Source organism: Dasypus novemcinctus, chromosome 5 (genome assembly GCF_030445035.2).
Source record: "Dasypus novemcinctus isolate mDasNov1 chromosome 5, mDasNov1.1.hap2, whole genome shotgun sequence".
NCBI classification, from domain to species: domain Eukaryota; kingdom Metazoa; phylum Chordata; class Mammalia; order Cingulata; family Dasypodidae; genus Dasypus; species Dasypus novemcinctus.
In genome coordinates this window covers 165,789,160-165,807,307 of record NC_080677.1, presented here as the reverse complement: position 1 = coordinate 165,807,307, position 18,148 = coordinate 165,789,160, and the positions used below count along the sequence as shown (strand labels likewise).

Below are 18,148 nucleotides of genomic sequence, written 5' to 3'. Positions count from 1 at the left end.
AAAGTTATGTTTTTCCTGAAATTCAGATTTAACTGCATTTTTTATCTGCTAATTCGGGCCCCTTCCATTGGAGCTCTGTGTGCAGAGCAGGAGCCCAGATCTTGAAGGCACAGGCCCCATGTCAGTGCGTGATTTCTAGGGAGGCAGAAGTGGGACACGTCAAAAATAGAGACCTGCGCGTCTACGGAGAAGTTAAGAAACTAGCTGCTCCGCAGTTGATGTGTTTCAGCACAGGATTCTCCAGTTACTAACGACCACATCACTCCTGAAGGCTGGCTGCCTTTCTTGAGACTAATCCAGGGCTCTTTAGCAAAAACCTGTAGGACTTTTTAGGAGAGCCAAATGGGAGCATCACGAAAATAAACTGTTTCAGAATGCATCGTGCCTGCAAACTCCACGTCCTTGTCACCTGCAGTAGGTCCAGGCCTCTCAGTTAAACAAGGTAGAACGTGCAGGTGGGCCCCTGAGCCCTGGGGCACGGCGCTGAGCAGCTCCCTTCCCAGCCCGTCGGGCGAGTCGTCCCTGAGAGGCCCGGCAAATGGTTGAGCCCTTCTCCTTCTGAACCCCTCAGCTGCAGGCACTGCTCGCTACACCTTCACTTTTCCTATAGATCCTAACGATGAGCTCAGAGCCCCTGGGGAGGGCCCTGGGCTCCCGCGAAGGGAGACGGCTCCGGCAGGCTGAGCTCGCCGCGGCCCCCACGCAGCCCACCTCCCTGGAGCTGGAAGGTTCCGCTCTTGTCCCTGCCCACAGCGTAGCCTTCTGGTCATCTCAGCAGCAGTCAGGGAAGGCACCTGCACTTTTGCGAAACGCACCAGTGCATCTGCAAAATAACATTTCATTTTTGTACCTGGATGTCGGTCATACCATAAGGTTCGATGAAGAGTTTAATACAAAACAACAAAATCAGTTGATTTAAAACGCCACGTACCAGGTGTCACTGAAGCGGGCTTCCCAGAGCTGGGCCTGCAGGAAGACTCCAGAAAGTTCTAGAGAAAGGCGGCCCCACCTGCCTCCAGGGAAGGCAGCCGCCTTGTACACTTGCCTGTGATTACTCTTCCTCTTCCCTGCTCCCAGAGCCCCTCCCCTCCCCAACCCTCCAAAACCAGGGACCGCAGGCATCTGCCTCAGGTCAGTGTACCCGGATGGCCTCAAGGCTTCTCAGAGGGAAAATCCACCCCCGTGCCCTGGGGCAGCAGCTGGTGCCCGCACACACCCCGTCCTTATCCATGTGTGCACACACTGCAGCCAGTGCCCGATGCACGCCCATCCCCACATGTGCACATGCAGCCAGGACCCGATGCACACCCATTCCCACGTGTGTGCACACACTGCAGCCAGCGCCCGATGCACGCCCATCCCCACGTGTGCACACGCAGCCAGCACCCGATGCACGCCCATCCCCACGTGTGCACACACTGCAGCCAGCGCCCGATGCACGCCCATCCCCACGTGTGCACACGCAGCCAGCACCCGATGCATGCCCATCCGCACATGTGCACACACTGCAGCCAGCACCCAATGCACACCCATCCCCACATGTGCACACGCAGTCAGCACCCAATGCACACCCATTCCCACATGTGTGCACAACCTGCAGCCAGCACCCAATGCACACCCCGTCTTTATACATGTGTGTGCACACGCAGCAGCCAGAGCCCAATGCACGCCCATCCCCACACTGTGCACACGCAGCCAGCACCCGATGCACGCCCATCCCCACAGACGCGTACACACTGCAGCCCATGTCTAATGCACACCCATCGCCACACGCGTGCACATGCAGCCAGCACCTGGTGCACGCTCATCCCCACACGTGTGTGTGCACATGCTGCCCCATTTCACACGTCAACTGCACCCAAGGGTCGAAGGTTTAAAAAGTTAAAATTTCAGAAAAAGATTCCCAAGGTCTCTAACAAAACAGAATGGAAGAAATGTTTTTCAGATACACGGAAGCAGCTGTGCCCAGGTAAGTGCCAGTGTTGCCGAGGCAGACACGGGGGGAATGAGAAACAAGCTGCACCCCTGGGGATCTCATGAGTTTCAGAACTCGGAGAAGAGTTGAAATTGGCAGCTGACCTGGTAGAGCTCTTTCGTGTTTCTGAAAGCGCCCGCAGGGCTTGGAAGTCTGTTTCTGAGTGAACCCGGGGCTTTTGGGGCGTAAGGTAACCTGAACACCCATCGTGCTGCAGCAGGGCTGGGACGTCGGGAAGTTCTCGGCTGGGGATTTGGAGCCCTCAGGTCCAAACACGAGTCAGCTCCCTGCCAGCTCGGGCTGTGGGTGGGGAGCCGGGCGCCCGGGCAGCGCCGGCTGGACTCTCCCCTCCACCCACTCTTGCTTAAAGCCAGCAGCCAAGCCCAGCAGGGACCAGACCAGCTCCCGGGGCCAGTCCTGAAGGCCTTTGGCCAGCTCTGCCACCCCTGGCCGGTCGCCCGGGCCGGCTGGTCTCGGGTCAGGAAGCCGCGGTGCCACAGCCCCCTCCAGCCAGGGAAGGAAGGGCTCGGGGGCCCACGCAACCTGCGCTTGACACCGGCCGGGACCCCGGCAGTCAGGAAGGACGGACCCCGCGCCCTCCTCCAGGCCAGGAAGGCCCAGGGAAGGGTCCTCGGCGGGGGCTCGAGGCAGAGCATCCCTCAGCCTTTGGCTGATCTAAAGCCCCACGAGGCAGCGTCCCGGGGGCCCAGAGGCTGGCTCAAGGGGGCCCAAAAGCCCGCCTCCGGCCACGGCCCTGGCGCATCTCCGAGTGGCGCGGCCCCTCCCGTGCGCTCGTCGGCGCCCAGAGGGGGCGGGAGGAAGGCTCCATTCCTGGCGGGTCTCCCAGCACCTGGAGCGCTTCGCTGGAGACGAAACCCTGCCGCACCTGTGGGCAGCCCGCGCTGGCGTCGGCGGTGGCGCGTGCGGAGGCCGGCGGCCGTGCCATCGTGGGCTGTCTTCCTAGTCACATAAAGGAGCGGCCAGTTACAGACCCTAGTTGTCAGGGAGCACAGTCCCCAAGCAGCTGTGGTGCTCGGAGGCGACCAGTGGGCGGACACCGGCCAGACGCTCCTGTCCTCCGGGAGGCTGCAGGTGGCTGATGGGAGTCCCCATCCCCGAGCTGGGCTCCGCGGGGGCCGTGGCTGTGTCCCCACGCCCGGCGGGCTGTTCTTAGAAGACGGTCACTTGCCCCTTAAGGCTGACCGCGCCGCGGTCCCCGGCAGCGAGCTGGCACGCATGAGGACGCCTTCCGCAGGAGTTGGAATCACAGAGTAATTTCCCAGCTCAGTCCTGGGACGTCGCCCTGAACTGTGTTCCCGAGGACAGGAGCCCCTTTGGGGAGGTAAGGGCCCCGACCCAGCACCCCAGGTGGGGAGCGAGGAGGCGAGTCCGTGCCACCAGCACATCCCGACCCTCCATGCATCTGTCTTTCTCAACTTAAAAAGGAGAGAGCTGAAGCGACCTGTAAAATCCTCCCCAGCTCTCACTCTGCCATAGATAAAATTCTATGGTAAATGCACACGGCAGGATTTTGTAAACTGCAAAATGAGAGGATGCTCTTCTCTTCACTTAACACTTAATTTTTTTTATCTCTATTTTTTAAAAAAATGTTTCATTAAAAAAATATAAGAGGACCCCATATACCCCCCAACCCCCTCCCCCCACTCCTCCCACATCAACAACCTCTTTCATCATCATGGCATATTCACTGCATTTGGTGAATACATTTTGGAGCACTGCTGCACTTCATGGAGAGTGGTTTACATTGTAGTCTACACTCTCCCTCAGTCCACCCAGTGGGCCATGGCAGGACATACTGTGTCCAGCATCTGTCCCTGCAGTACCACCCAGGACAATTCCAAGTCCTGAGAATGCCCCCGTGTCATATCTCTTCTTCCTCTCCCCACCCTCAGCAACTGCCGTGGCCACTTTCCCCACATCAATGCTACAGTTTCTTCCATTACTAATCACAATATTTCCATAGTAGAATATCAGTAAGTCCACTCTAACCCATACTCTATTCCTCCATCCTGTGGACCCTGGAATGGTGATGTCCACTCCCTCTCTATATTGAGAGGGGGCTTAACACTTAACTTTTTAAGCACGGTTTTGGGGTTGAAATGTTTTAAATGCGAAAGCCTGCTGAGCAGCAGGGCCCATGCCCTGGATCCAGGGATGGCGGAATCTCGGGGTCCTGCGCGCCGCCCCCCGCCCTCGTAAGCCCGGGCTCTGCGGCACTGTCCGCGTGCCCTGCGGCTCCCCTGGACCTCGTGGCCTGCGGTCTCTCCAGCCAGCCTCCAGCCAGGCGCAGGAGGCCGCCTTCCTCGGGCCCCTTCCCGGACGCCGGCCCCCAGAGCCAGCCGTGTGCTGTCCTGGTTTAGCATTTTCCAGGCGTCACTTCCCTCCGCTGCCCATCGCGATCTTAGCGAACCTTTCCACATTGGCCTCATTTTCACGCAAGATCAACAAAACGAAACTCCTGAGACACGTGGTGACACAGGTCCCGATGTCACCGATCTTCTAAAATATCGTAGGAGGTCGAGGGACGTATTCTGCCCTTCCACACAGTCCCTACGAAAAGTGATGTGATATTTGAGACTACAAATCAAACGTGTCTCTCCAGCTATACTTAGAAGGCGTGGGGTGACATGGGTTTGCCCCAGCAAACAGCGCTGGCGAGAGTTGTTCTGCTCCGTTACGATTGGTTGCCTGGCATTGACCTTAACGTTCAATTTTGTTTCTAACCTGTTCTTCCTCTCCCGTCCGCCTGACCATTTCTGAATTGTTTGTCTGTATATAGCTATAGACATAGATGCCACTGGCTTAGATGCAGAAGAAAATGATATTCCAGCCAACCACCGCTCCCCTAAGCCCAGTGCAAACTGTGTCACATCACCCCACTCCAAAGAGAAAAGAGTGCCCTTCTTTAAGAAGGTAACGTGGGCCTCCACGCTCCGCGCTGCCCCCCGCCCCGCTCCACGCCACACTCGTCTGTCGATGTCCGCGTCCTCGGCCAGCCAATAACGTGCATGCTCTGTTGTCTGTTTCCTCCCCTGCCGCTGTAGCTAAGCAGAAGCAGAGACCGGTAAGTGCCAGGGCGGGCCGCCTCTGTCCTGCCGTCCCGCCGTTGTATTACGTGCCATCGTGTCCGCGCCAGGAGAGCGCCGCTCTGACAGCCGACTGCATGCGTGCGTTCCAGACCAGCTGAATGCAGCCAGGGCCCTGAAGGCGCCGCTGCAGGGCTCACCCTTTTTGATGGAATACGGTGGCCCTTTGTGCCAGGCCATGGGTGCGGGGGGCGCAGGCGTGCGCGGCCGTCCTACCAACGGTGCACGCCGTTGTGCTACCCTGCCTGGTCGGTCTTTTCTCAGCTCTTAAGCTGATAGCCAAGCACCTTAAAACGGGTGTTAGATTCTGATTCATGACATCAAGAAACGTGGCTTGTTCTAAGAGCCGATTCTGTTTTTAAGGCGGTCAGTATTGGCGCTTCTGACCCACTAGGTGCAGGCTCTGCAGGTGGGCTGGGAAACGCAGGCGCGCTTGGTATTGGCTGTGCGTTTCCCCTGTTGTCATGTATGAACACCCCTGCTCCCTACCGGTCAGGGGCTGGCCCTCGCCTGTCGGGCGATCAGCCTCCCACAGCGCCACGCGGGTGCCCTTGTCCCCGGCCACAGCCCTCGGGACTGTCCAAGCTCTGTACTGCAGACGGAAGTCTGTTTCCCCTCAGCATGTTTTCTAGCTCCAGGCGTTGGTTCTCAGGAGCCCCGCCCTCCCCTCCCCACTCCTTTCCCACACCCCCTCCTCGGCTGGCGGGCTGGCCTTCAGAGCCGTCACCTTCACGCCGCCCACTGTGGGTCCATTCCCACGCACAGATGTGCAGTGACGTCCCGTCCCTCCCAGCCCTCTGAAGGAGCAAATGGGCGTCTTGCTCGTGGAAGAGCTCCAGGGAGGCGGTGAGGCACCAGGCACGTGGCGGTGACGGTTCTTACAAAGGTTATGAGGCTCTGTTCGCAGTGGAACCGAAACTGACACCTGGGTTTTGGGTTGTCACAGAAAGCCAGGCTTGGCAACCCCTAGGAGAGAACCAGCTTCCTGGTCCCGCCTTCTCATCACCGCTGAAGCTCCCTGCTGAGGTCACAACCGCGGCCACACGCCAAGCTTGGAAGTGAGCCTCCCTGGCCGAATCAGATGCTCCCAGTGTACAGATACTCCCAGTGTACAGATACTCCCAGTACACTGATATACTCCTAGTGTACAGATACTCCCAGCACACTGATATACTCCCAGTGTACAGACACTCCCAGTACACTGATACTTCCAGTGTACAGATACTCCTAGTACACTGATATACTCCCAGTATACAGATACTCCCAGTGTAGAGATATTCCCAGTACACTGATATACTCCCAGTATACAGATACTCCCAATATACAGATACTCCCAGTATACTGATATACTCCCAGTGTAGATACTCCCAGTACACTGATCTATTCTGTGGACAGATGCTCCCAATATATTGATATACTTCCAGTATACTGATACTCCTCATATACAGATACTCCCAATATACAGATACTCCAGTGTACTGATCTACTCCCAGTATCCTCATATACTCCCAGTGTACAGATACTCCCAGTCCACCAATCTACTGCATCAGAGCAGTACATCAGCTACACTGTCTCTACACAAGCCAGGTTTTTGAGGTTGCTGCCTCTGAAATCTCAAAACTTTAGAACTGCGTACTTATTGCTATTTTTCCACTGATGAATTAAAACAAAACAGGCTAGTAGGAAAGGGCAGATGAAAACGATGGTATCCTTGTCAAATAGGGCAAAAGAACCGATATTCCATCAAACAAGGTGATTTCTGAAGCTGGCTCTTTAAAGCTTGGCCAACTCTTGGCTAATGGGCAGAGAGCGAAGGAACTGGAAATTTTTCAGTTTTGGCTGCTTGATACAGAAAGACTTGAAATACAGTTTCTTGGAAGCTGTTTCTAAAATGCATTCCTTAGACTCTGCCATTCTCATTGCAAAGGCAGGAGAGCACGCCAGCGCTGCGTGCGAGGGCTGGCCCCACGTGGCGACCGCGAGGAGATGCTGGGGTTGCCTCCTTCTGCGGCTGATTACGTGGTGGACCTCAGGGTAGAGCTCAGAAGCAGAACGTGACCTGAGGGCCAACGGCGAGATGGTTTCCCACGTCTTAGATTGCTTTCGAGTGGCGCTCGTGTGGCCATTTGTCACTGTGTTATGCTTGTCTTGTCTTTTTTTTTGTTGTTTAAAAAATGCTTATTAAAAATTATTGTGTTTATTCAAATTAATCGTGACTACTAGGTGAGCTTTAAGCAGCAGTTTAACATTGTAGCCGTGTTTTCTCTCTGATTATATTGTCTATGGCTATTGGCAAACTACCAGCTTTTAATTTGAGATGCTTTTCAATTGCTGCCTTAACTTAAATTCAAACAGAACCCAAAAGTTTGTCATGGGCAATTGGAAGCAACAACAAAAATGTTCTCAAGCAACAGGCTGCAAAAGTTATATTTGTACATTGGTTTATCAAATTCTTAAAATAGTTTAAAGGACATTTTTTATTTTTAAAATACATTTTTAAAGACACTGCTTAATGCAAATGGATTCTTAAAACAATGCTACAGGTTGTTCAGTGTCTAAGACCCGATCTCTTCTCTGCATTTAAAAATAAAGTCATTTTGAGATCCAGTTAACATTTTGAAATAGCCAGTTATAATATAATCAAAGAAATGAGCTAACTTTTAAAAAAATCTTTATTTTAATTATTTAGCACAGTCAAACTGAAAAGTTTTAATATTTTTAGAAATTGCTACAAAACTTAGCTCCACTCCCTTCTCTTCCAAAATGGAAGAGTTTACTGCAGAAAGGACAAGGGGGCGAGCTAGTGAGGTAGCAGGACACACCTGCACCTTCCTTGGGAAGCAGGGGGCTGCAGGGTGACGTGGAACCTTTTGAGGCCACTAGGGTTGGACTGATTATCACACCTTCACCCCCCCCACACACACACACAGCCCTCAGCGTCAGGCTTCTAACGCCCAGCGGCGTGGATCCCAGCCACGGGAAGGGGCCACGGGAGGGGATCCGGCCCTGATGCCGGGACAGGTGTGCGGGCCGTTTCCTCTCGGCTAGGTGCGCGGAGACGTGCACAGTAAGGGGCGGTGTTCAGGTGCCCGGGTGAGCTAGAAGTCGGGGTGTACACAGGTGAGAGGCCAAGGTGAGGAGGGGTCTCTCCTCCAGGGGCTGCCGGGCTGAGTTAACCCTTAGCTGCCCGGCCGCGCCCTGCTGCAGCCCCCAGGCCAGCACCTTCTCGGGCGCCGGGGAAGCGCCGGGAGAGGTGAGGGGAGCGCCCCAGGCCGGGCCGTCCCCAAGGAGGCAGGGGAAGGCAGACCTGGGAGGCAGCGGGGGGCAGCCCAAGGTGGGGGTGCGGGGTCTCGGCCCCGCCCTGAAGGCCCCCCTCCCCCACAGGCGGAGCACGCGCCCCCCTACGACGTGGTGCCTTCCATGCGGCCGGTGGTCCTGGTGGGGCCCTCGCTGAAGGGCTACGAGGTGCGCGCCCCCCACCGCGCGCCCCCCACCCTGCACGCCCGCCCCCACTCCTTCCGTCCACCCCGGGCCCCTCCCCTCCTACCCCACCCCCCCTTTCCCCAATCCCACCCTCTCCCTTCTCCCCTTCCCCTCCCCCTCCCCCACCCCTCCCTCCTACCCCACTATTTTTAGGGTGTCTTAATTTATTGTTTGCTCAATTTCAGGTCACAGATATGATGCAAAAAGCCTTGTTTGACTTTTTGAAACACAGATTTGAAGGGCGGTGAGTATTTCAGTGACCCGGGCAGGCGGCTTCACGCTGCCGGGGGTGGGGGGGCCCAGCGGGAGACGAGGGGTCGCCCCGCCGCAGCCCTTGCTTGCACCCGCTGGTCCCACTCGTGGGGGCCCCTCCGCCGACCCCGCGGGCCCTTCGGGGAGCTGCCTGTCCAGAACCCGCTCCACTTGGGCTGCACCCCCAAACCAATCCAGGGGCATCCCCAGCAGCCTCGGGCCCGGGGGGGCCCGCCCACCTGGCGCTGGCTGGAGGGGCCGCGGGGCCCGAGCACCCTCTTTACAACCGGGGCTGGCCCGGGACCCCCGCCCTGGCCTTCCCTGCCCAGGTCCCACTGCCCTGGAGCGCGCCCCCCGGGGCTTCTGGGGAGCCCGGCTGCCCTAACGTGCCCCCAGTAGCCCCAGCCCCGCGCCCGGCGCCTGTGGGGACCCCCCCCCCCACCCCGCACTCCCCGCGCCGTTTCGCGCCGCCCCCAGCTCCCCGCCCCTCGACGCCCCTGCCCCTGCCGTGGGAGCGCCCCAAGTCCAGCCTCTCAGCCCCGGGTCACCCCTTGCTGCCGGCCAGGCGCCCCTTGTCCCTCTGCCAGTCGCGGGGGTCCTGCCGGGGCCCGCGGGCCGCCCCCTCACCCCTCGCGCCTCCTGCGGACCCCCAACCCCCACCCCCGCGCCTCCTGCAGCCACGGCCCTGCTCTGCTGCCCGAGGGCGCCGCCGCGGGGGCCCCTGCGGCCCTGGGGAAGGGCCCCGACCCCCGACCCCCGACCTCCGACCCCGCTCCCGCTCTCAGGCTCCTGGGGGAGGGTCAGCGGCGCGGGCCCAGGAGCCCGCAGCAGGGGCGTGCGGCGGTGCGAGGTGCCCGCGGGCCGTCGGGGCAAAGGCTGCCCACGCGCGTGCGGCGAACTGCGGGGGCGGGGGCCTGGCGCCACCCCGCGAGCTCCCCGGAGGGCGGCGGCTGGCGGGCGCAGGGCGGGCCGGGCTTTCCCTCTGCAGCCCCCCCGCTCTGCGCCCCTACTCACCCCTGCTGCCCCACCCTCACCCCTGCTGCCCCCCCTCCCCCCGCTGCTTCCCCTCCCCCCGCTGCCCCCCTCACCCCCGCTGCTCCCCCACCCCCGCTGCCCTACTCACCCCTGCTGCCCCACCCTCACCCCTGCTGCTCCCCCCCCCGCTGCTCCCCCTCCCCCCACTGCCCCCCTCACCCCCGCTGCTTCCCCTCACCCCCGCTGCTTCCCCTCACCCCCGCTGCCCCACACTCACCCCTGCTCCCCTACTCACCCCTGCTCCCCTACTCACCCCTGCTGCCCCACCCTCACTCCTGCTGCTCCCCCTCCCCCCACTGCCCCCCTCACCCCCGCTGCTGCCCCACACTCACCCCCGCTGCTGCCCCACACTCACCCCCGCTGCTGCCCCACACTCACCCCTGCTGCCCCCTCCCCCGCTGTTCCCCCTCCCCCTGCTGCCCCACACTCACCCCTGCTCCCCCACACTCGCCCAGTGCACCCACAGTTTCCTCTGTGCCAGGCTCTGTGGAGGAAAAGCAGGTGTTTGTGGCTTCAGGAGCCTGCTGTGTCCACTGACGGGCCACCGGGAGCCAGTGGCCCCAGGGCGCCCCGTAAGGCGAGGCCACCAGGACCGTCGTGCCCTTTAGACGTGACAGGCCGACTGGAGGCACAGGAGCCACGCCATGTCCCCAGGGGGGCTTTGAGCCCCTGCTCAGGGGGCCTCCCCGTCCTGACGCCCCTGAGGGCGCAGGTGTCTGGGCATCCAAGCTCCTCGTACAGCTCGTCCCGTAGCCACTTGTGATTCACGTGACGTGTGGCACGGGAGTGAGGGCAGGGGGGCAGCTTTCACAGCGGGACAGACAGACGGGGTCGGCGCCCGGCCACACAGGGGCTGGCAGGAGGGAGCACAGGTGGGAGCAGGTTCTCGTTGAGGCCTGCCTGGCCAGGTGTTCCGTCCATCACCTCGCGGGACTTGAGGCACAGCTCTGCCTCCAGAGCCGCCGGCCGGCCGCCCCTGGCGCACCTCAGGGTTCTTGGGCACTCCTCACATGGGAGCTGTCCACACGAGCCCCCGGCGCCCTCGAGGAGGCACCCTGCTCCTGGCGCGGGTCACCACGGCCTTCTGCGGCCGAGGGCAGGAGGCCTTCTTCATTAAACTGGGCGCCTCTGAACCTGGAAGAGCCACCCGCCAGCACAGCACAGCAGGCCTGCGTGCCAAGACGTCCTCCATGGGGGCATTTCACCAGGAGACATGAAATCAGGTGGGGCTGTCGCGCCGTGCCCTGGTCCCCTGTTCCTGGCGGCGCTCTCGTCTGGGCCTGCCAGGTGAGGTCCCCAGAGGAAGTGCCCATGAGGCTGGACTTGAGGGAGCCGCGTAAAAGTGGCAGGACCTTCTGGAGTAACCAGCTCTGCCTCCCTGGCGCAGCATCCCGTGCTCCATGGTGTCCCCATGGCCCCACGGCTCACCCTCGGCCCCCACCTGCCCCTCGGCCGCGGGACTGCTCGTCTCCACTCCTGCTTGCCCACGTTCTCCGTGAGATTTTCAGAAAATCCTCAGTTCGTGGAGGACTGCCAGTGTTCCGTCCGGGTAGCCCCACAATTATGCTTTTTATTGCCTCTCCCAGACGTCGTTCACTGGGGCCTCGTCCTTCCTGGGGTGAAAGCCGGCGGGAGTCCCCGGGCTCCAGGCTCCCCAATGCAGCTCGGGCCATCCAGAGGCAGAACCCTAATTTCCCCTCCGCGCCCCCACCCCCCGCAGCCGGTTCCTTACTGAGGGCACCCCAAGACACCCGCTGCCCCCCCGCCTCCCCAAGTCCACCTGTCAGATAGTGTGATGTCACTTGTAGGAGATAGCTGGACTACGCCGGCTCAGGGCAGGGAGGAGATGAGCGGCCACAGGAGGCGGCGCGGAAGCCAGCGCTCGGTGGGACAGGTGTTCTTTTTGGAGCGATGAAGGTTTTGGTAATAGTGGAGATGGTAGCACAACATTATGTATGTAATTAATGCCCATGAATCGTACGTACAACACTGTAAAAATGGCAAATTTTACGTTGTATGTATGTTATCACAATATTTTTTTAATTTAAGGCAAAATATTTTAAGATAAAATAGATCTTAGTTTTATTAGCTCCATTATAAAATATAAAAAGGCACTGCAATTAGTAGTTTAACATTTTTAAAGCAATTTTCTTAAAACCTATGTTAAATGTGAGCTGAAATTATTGAGAAATGGCATCGTTTACAATGCTTCTGGTGTTTGACTTCAAAATCAACTAAACAGAAAAAAGTTTTTAACCCACAGATCAGACTCCTTCGAAAGATCTGAATTAATATCAATAGTCAAGACTCCACAGGAAAAAAAAAAAGATCACCAAATTCAACACCAAGGCCTGACTAATGTAGAACTAGCAATAGCCAAAATAGCCTTGAAAAAGAAGGAAGTGGGAGGACTCACACTCCCTGATGTCAAAACTTGCTATTAGGTTGGTGCAAGAGAAACTGCAGGTTTGGGCCGTGAATTTAAAATCATCATAATTAGGCTCGAACACATCTTATTAATCAAAATAGGAACCACTACAATCAACACACTTTTACCAATGAGAAATAAGTATGTTTATTACTGCAGCATAAAAATCTGTCCTTTGGGATTCGACGAACTCTTGGAAAGCATTTTCTGCATCTTGCTAGTTGGGGAGGTGTTTTCCCTGCAAAAAGTTGTCGAGATGCTTGAAGAAGTGGTAGACAGTTGGCAAGAGGTCAGGGGAACAAGCGGATGAGGCAAAACTTCCGAGCCCAACTCGTTCAACTTTTGAAGCTCTGGTTGTGCGACGTGCGGTCGGGCGTTGTCGTGGAGAATTGGGCCCCTTCTGTTGACCAATGTCAGCTGCAGGTGGTGCGGTGTTCAGTGCATGCAGCAGTTTGATATGGTTCATGAATTCCAAAAATAGGTATTGGACTGTGTTTGTAAACTGGTCTGTACCTGGGCATGATTAAATTATAATTAGAGCTTTGACTGGGCCTTGTCAGTAGCGGGGACTTGCAGATGAACGGCAAAGGGCAGAGTGGGGGTTTTTGATGCTGGAGTTTTGAGCTGGAGCCTGGGAGGTGAACACACAGGAGAAGAACACAGAGGAATGGAGACAGCTCCTTAGACACAGCAGAAACCCTGGGGAGAGAGACAGAGCTGGTAGCGATAGTCCACAGATGGCCTTGTGGAGAGAACAGAGGAGCTGAGCCTGGAGAGCAGCGAGCCCCTGGAAGAGAGGAGCCCAGGAAGCCTGAGCCCTGCAGACGTCCGCAGCCGTCTTGCTCCAACATGAAGCAACAGACTTTGGTGAGAAAAGTTAACTTGTGCTTAATGTCCTGGTAACCGTAAGCCTCTATCCCAAATAAGTACCCTGTATAAAAACCAACTGATTTCTGTATTTCTCATCAATACCCCTTTGGCTGACTAATGCAGTGCTTCTCATGGATTTGCTGGGCATGCTTCTCAGATGTCATGGTTTCACAGGGAGTCAGAAAGCTGTAGTGGATCAGATGAGCAGCAGACCACCCATCAGGGACCATGATCTTTTTTTGGTGTAAGTTTGGCTTTGGGAAGTGCTTTGGAGCTGCTTCTTGGTCCAACCACTGAGCTGGTCATCATCAATTGTAGTATAAAATCCACTTTTTGTCGCACATCACAATCAGATTGAGAAATGGTTAATTGTTGTTGCGTAGAATAAGAGAAGATGGGGAAGCAGACTTGGCCCAATGGATAGGGCATCCATCTACCACATGGGAGGTCCAAGGTTCAAACCCCAGGCCTCCTTGACCTGTGTGGAGCTGGCCCATGTGCAGTGCTGATGCATGCAAGGGGTGCCATTCCTCGCAGGGGTGTCCCCCGCGCAAGGAGTGCACTCCGTAAGGAGAGCCACCCAGCGCGAAAGAAAGTGCAGCCTGCCCAGGAATGGCGCCGCATACACGGAGAGCTGCTGCTGCTAAGGATAGAAGCGGTCACAGAAGAACACAGAGCGAAGGGACACAGAGAGCAGACAACTGGGGGAGGGGAGAGAAATAAATAAAAAATAAATCTTTAAAAAAAGATGACACTTCAAATGATGATTCTGTTGACTTTTGGTCAGCTCGTGAGGCACTCACTTATTGAGCCTAATGACCATAGAATGGTCGACGTTGAGTTCTTTGATAACTTCTTGTGTCCTTGTAAGAGGACCGGCTCCAGTGACTGCTCTCAGTTGGTCGTTGTCACCTCCCGATGGCCGGCTGCTGCGCTCCTCATCTTCAGGGCTCTCGTCTCCTTTGCAAAACTTCTTGAACGCCCACCGCACCATGTTCGTTAGAAGTCCCTGGCCAAGTGTGCTGTTGACGTGGTGAGCGGTCTCTGCTGCTTTACGACCCATTTTGAACTCAAATAAAAAAAATCACTCCGATTTGCTTTTTGTCTAACATCATTTCCATAGTCTAAAATGAATACAAAATAAACAAAGCGTTAAGTCATTAGCAAAACACATAAAGCGAGAAGCGCACATTAAAACGATGTACACCATAACCACAGTTATTAAGAACGTCTTCCAATATCACACGGCAAAGTTCAGCAGCGCAAAGCCGCCATGACTTTTGCACCTCTCCCACAAGCTGCGGCAAGTAAAGCCGCGGGGTGCCGGCTAAAGGATCCCCCAGCCCCGGGCCTGGGCGTGTTTTCCATGGAGCAGCCGTAACGCTTTATTTTGGGTTTTTTGGTTTTCTTTTTTGATTTTGTTTTGCTTCCTTGTAAGGCTGCGTCCCTCCCTGCGCCCGCCTCTGGGAAGCTCTCCCGGGCCTTGGGAACGAATTCCAAGCACTCAGCCCAGGTGGGAGCCCCACGGCCCCCGCCTGCTCCCCGCCCGCCCAGCCGCTCCCGCCCTCAGCCCAGCACCGGCTCCCAGCGTGGCGTGGGCACCGCGACCTCACCCCGACCCGGGCTGTGCCCCCCAGGGGCTCCCCTCTACGAGGCCGCCCCGGCTCCCGGTCGTCTGTCACAAGGCGTTGCGATCCCAAGTTGTCTGGTGATCCACCGCTGATTATCAGCCCTCCTTGACGCTGGCCTTCTGTCTCTGCTGTGGGCTGCGCCCCAGGGCCCGCTGCGGGAGGCTCGGCGCTGCCCGGGTGCCGCCTCGCTGGGGCGGGCTGGGCCTGGTCCCGGCTGCACTGAGGGCACGTGGCCCGGGGTAGAGGGTGCACCTGGGCGCCTGCTCCTGGCCGGCCTACGTGGGCGCGGAGAGCCTCCCTCCCCGGGTGTGTGGGGCAACCCAGCGAGGCCAGCGTGTCGCAGGCGCTGCCCGGCACATGGGAAGGTGAGTGCTCGCGGGCAGGTGCGCCCTGAAGGAAACGGAGCGGGCGCTGGCCGGCACGCCTGGCATTGGGAAGTAGGGCGCCCTGTGTCGGCTGCACGCGGGGCCCACCCGCCTCGCGCCGAGCCGGTCACCGCGGGGCCTCTGTTGCTTCCCCGGCAGGATATCCATCACGAGGGTCACCGCCGACATCTCGCTTGCCAAACGCTCAGTGTTGAACAACCCCAGCAAGCACGCCATCATAGAAAGGTCCAACGCCAGGTCCAGCCTCGGTAAGTCTGGGCCGTCCCCGTGGCGAGGGCGCCCCCTGCCCTCCTCCCCTGCATGACGGAGCTGACTAGAGGGCAGCCCCCAAGGGCAGAGCCGGCCGGCACGTCGCCGGCAGCTACTGCTGCAGTCTTAGCGATGTCACGGTGTGGAAAGATGTGTTACAGTGTGCGGTTAACGACGCCGCGTGCGATCCGTGGCCATGTTGTAGCCGTGGTTTGCTTTCGCTCGGATGGCTCTGGTGCCTGCGGGCTCTGAAGGCCCCTGGCCTGGGGTCAGTGTTTCCGAGGGCGGTTTCCTCGTCCACGATAGTGGTAACACCTCCTCCCAGTGAGTCCCCGTGTTCAGCACAGTAGGAGCTTCCTGCGTGGTGGTGGTTCCCAATCCCATAACACTGCGTGGAGAGTCAGACCACGTTCAGGACGCTGCAGTCTCCTAGGTTTGTTGAGCCTGGTGAGGGGTCGAGCCCACTTCTGGTCATTGTCCCACTGAGTCGTTGCCAGCAGGTTTGTTTTCTGTGTAGACAGCGCGGGGATTTAGCTCACCTGCTCACAGGGTGGCGCTCGGATGATGCTTCTCAACGTGCTCATGGGATAGGTGAGACCTTGGGCAGTTACTTTCTTTCCTTGCATGTGCTCGGAAACAAATCTTGGGGTTTTTAGTCAGTCATGGTTACACCTGTATCTTACCAGACTTTTTTAGTTTGCTGTTACACTGTAAATTTCCTGAGGGTTGTTGGAGATCCTTAATATTGCTTAATTATTCTCTTTATGGATTAAATATATAAATTATTGGGGAGGCTTGTTTAAACGGTTTTTATTTTACCCTGAAGAACAATTGCATAAATAGGAAAACGACTAAGAATAATTAATTCTCTATTAGTAATAACACTTTATAGAACTCAGTTTGGTGATTTAGAAATATATTAGAAAAAACATAATCGTAATTTTTGCTTACAGGAATTTCTTTTCATGTTCGTATCATGTGTGCCTTGAAACTCTTTCCATACATTATTTGATGCTTGTGGGAATTGTTACAAATGCTCATTTCATAGATTAAACATATGTGGCCTCCTAGGGGATGCGATACAAAAAGCTTCTTCTAACTATTTCTACAGGGGAATGTGTTGTATTTTAATTAATTCTTGGTAAGGGCTAGTGCTTTTAGTTCTCCTTATGGTAGCACCAGGACAGAAGAGATCTGAAAAAGAAAAAGAAAGAGCAGACAGGAAAATGACCAAAGAGGATTAACGCCCACTGCACTGTAACATGTTAAATGACGTGACGGCTCGGCCGTGTGGGAAACAGGTTTATGTCTTAACTTTGTGTAGAGCAGGTGCTTTAACGCTCCAGGAAGGTAAGTGTGAACTTGCGGTATGTTCTGTGCCTTAGGATGAGTCATAGCCCTAGGTGCTACCACTTTCTGTTTTCTCCTTTTAGAAGTGTTTCTTTTATATTGATTACATTTCCTTAGGTCTGTGTGATTCTTCCTATTGATTTTAAGCTAGCAGATTATTTCTGAGCCTGTCTCCCCATCTCTGAAATAGTGACAGTAGTGGAGCGTGTCTCGGGCTTTTTGTGAGGAGACCGTGATATAATTAGCTGCACATAGTAGGAGTTCAGTCCATGGTGGCTGCTATTACTAGTTTGTTTAATTTCTAATTTTTCAAATATAGTACATGGCTTATATAATTCTCCTTATTCTTACTAAAACACTGAAGTACATAAGATATGGCATGCTTGGTTTTTTTGCAATTATTCATATTACAGCCATCCTTTGAAATGGTATCTCATTTTGTTGGGTTTTTTTTTAAGATTTATTTCTCTCATCACCTTGCTATTTGCACTTGCTGTCTGCTCTGTGTGTGTTCATTGTATGCTTCTCTTCTTTTTAGGAGGAACAGGGAACCAAATATGGGACCTCCTGTGTGGGAAGAAGGTGCCTAATACCTTGAGCCACCTCCACTCCCTGCTTGTTGTGTTTCCTCGTTGTGTCTCTTTGTTGTGTCATCTCGTTGCATCAGCTTGCTGTCTTGCTCATCTTCTTTAGGAGACACTAGGAACCAATCCTGGGACTTCTCGTATCGTTGGAGGGCACCCAGCTGCTTGAGCCACATCTCCGTCCCTCTCATGGTGGTTTTGATTTGCATTTCTCTCTTGTGGCTAATGATGCTGAATATCTTTTCATATGCATACAGGCAGGTTGTGTATCTCCTTTGGAGCAATATCTATTTAAGTTTTTTGCCCATTTTTTATGGGTTGTCTGTTTTTTCATTGAGTTGTAGGATTTCTTTAAATATTCAAGATATTAAACCTTTGTTGGATATGTGCTTTCCAAATATTTTCTCCAATTCTGTAGCTTCTCTTTTTACTACCTTGGTATTGTCCATAGATGCAGAGAAGTTTTTACCTTTGATGAAATTCTATTTATTTGTCTGTTCAGTTGCTCATGGTTTTGGTTGAGCATCTGAGACTCCATTGCCAAACGCAAAGGCCCTGATATGTTCCCCTGTGTTTTCTCCTAGAAGTTTTATAGATCTAGGTCTTATATAGGGTGTCAACCCATTTTGAGTTAATTTTTGTATTTGATTTGAATTAGTCCAATATCATGTTCTCACCTGTGAATATTCAGTTTTCTTAGCACCATTTGTTGAACAGACTGTTCTCTCCCCTACTGAATGGGCATGGCTTCCCTTGCCAGAAACCCAACCGGCCATAAATGTGTGGGTTTGTTTCTGT

The 18,148-nt window shown here is 55.5% G+C and overlaps 1 protein-coding gene across 8 annotated transcripts in view; it reads left to right on the top strand.

The window, feature by feature from the left end:
• Positions 1–18,148, top strand: part of CACNB2 (calcium voltage-gated channel auxiliary subunit beta 2) — a 290,686-nt gene that overhangs the window by 255,502 nt on the left and 17,036 nt on the right. For 6 of the 8 annotated variants that reach the window (XM_058297891.2, XM_058297894.1, XM_058297895.1 and 3 more), the window contains 4 exons: positions 4,776–4,909; positions 8,467–8,547; positions 8,751–8,809; positions 15,306–15,415. In XM_058297891.2, the coding sequence (XP_058153874.1) occupies positions 4,776–4,909; positions 8,467–8,547; positions 8,751–8,809; positions 15,306–15,415 (384 nt within the window). Of the gene's footprint in view, positions 1–4,775; positions 4,910–5,040; positions 5,061–8,466; positions 8,548–8,750; positions 8,810–15,305; positions 15,416–18,148 lie in introns of all 8 variants that reach the window. The other 2 variants (XM_058297892.2, XM_058297899.2) reach the window with 1 other exon arrangement.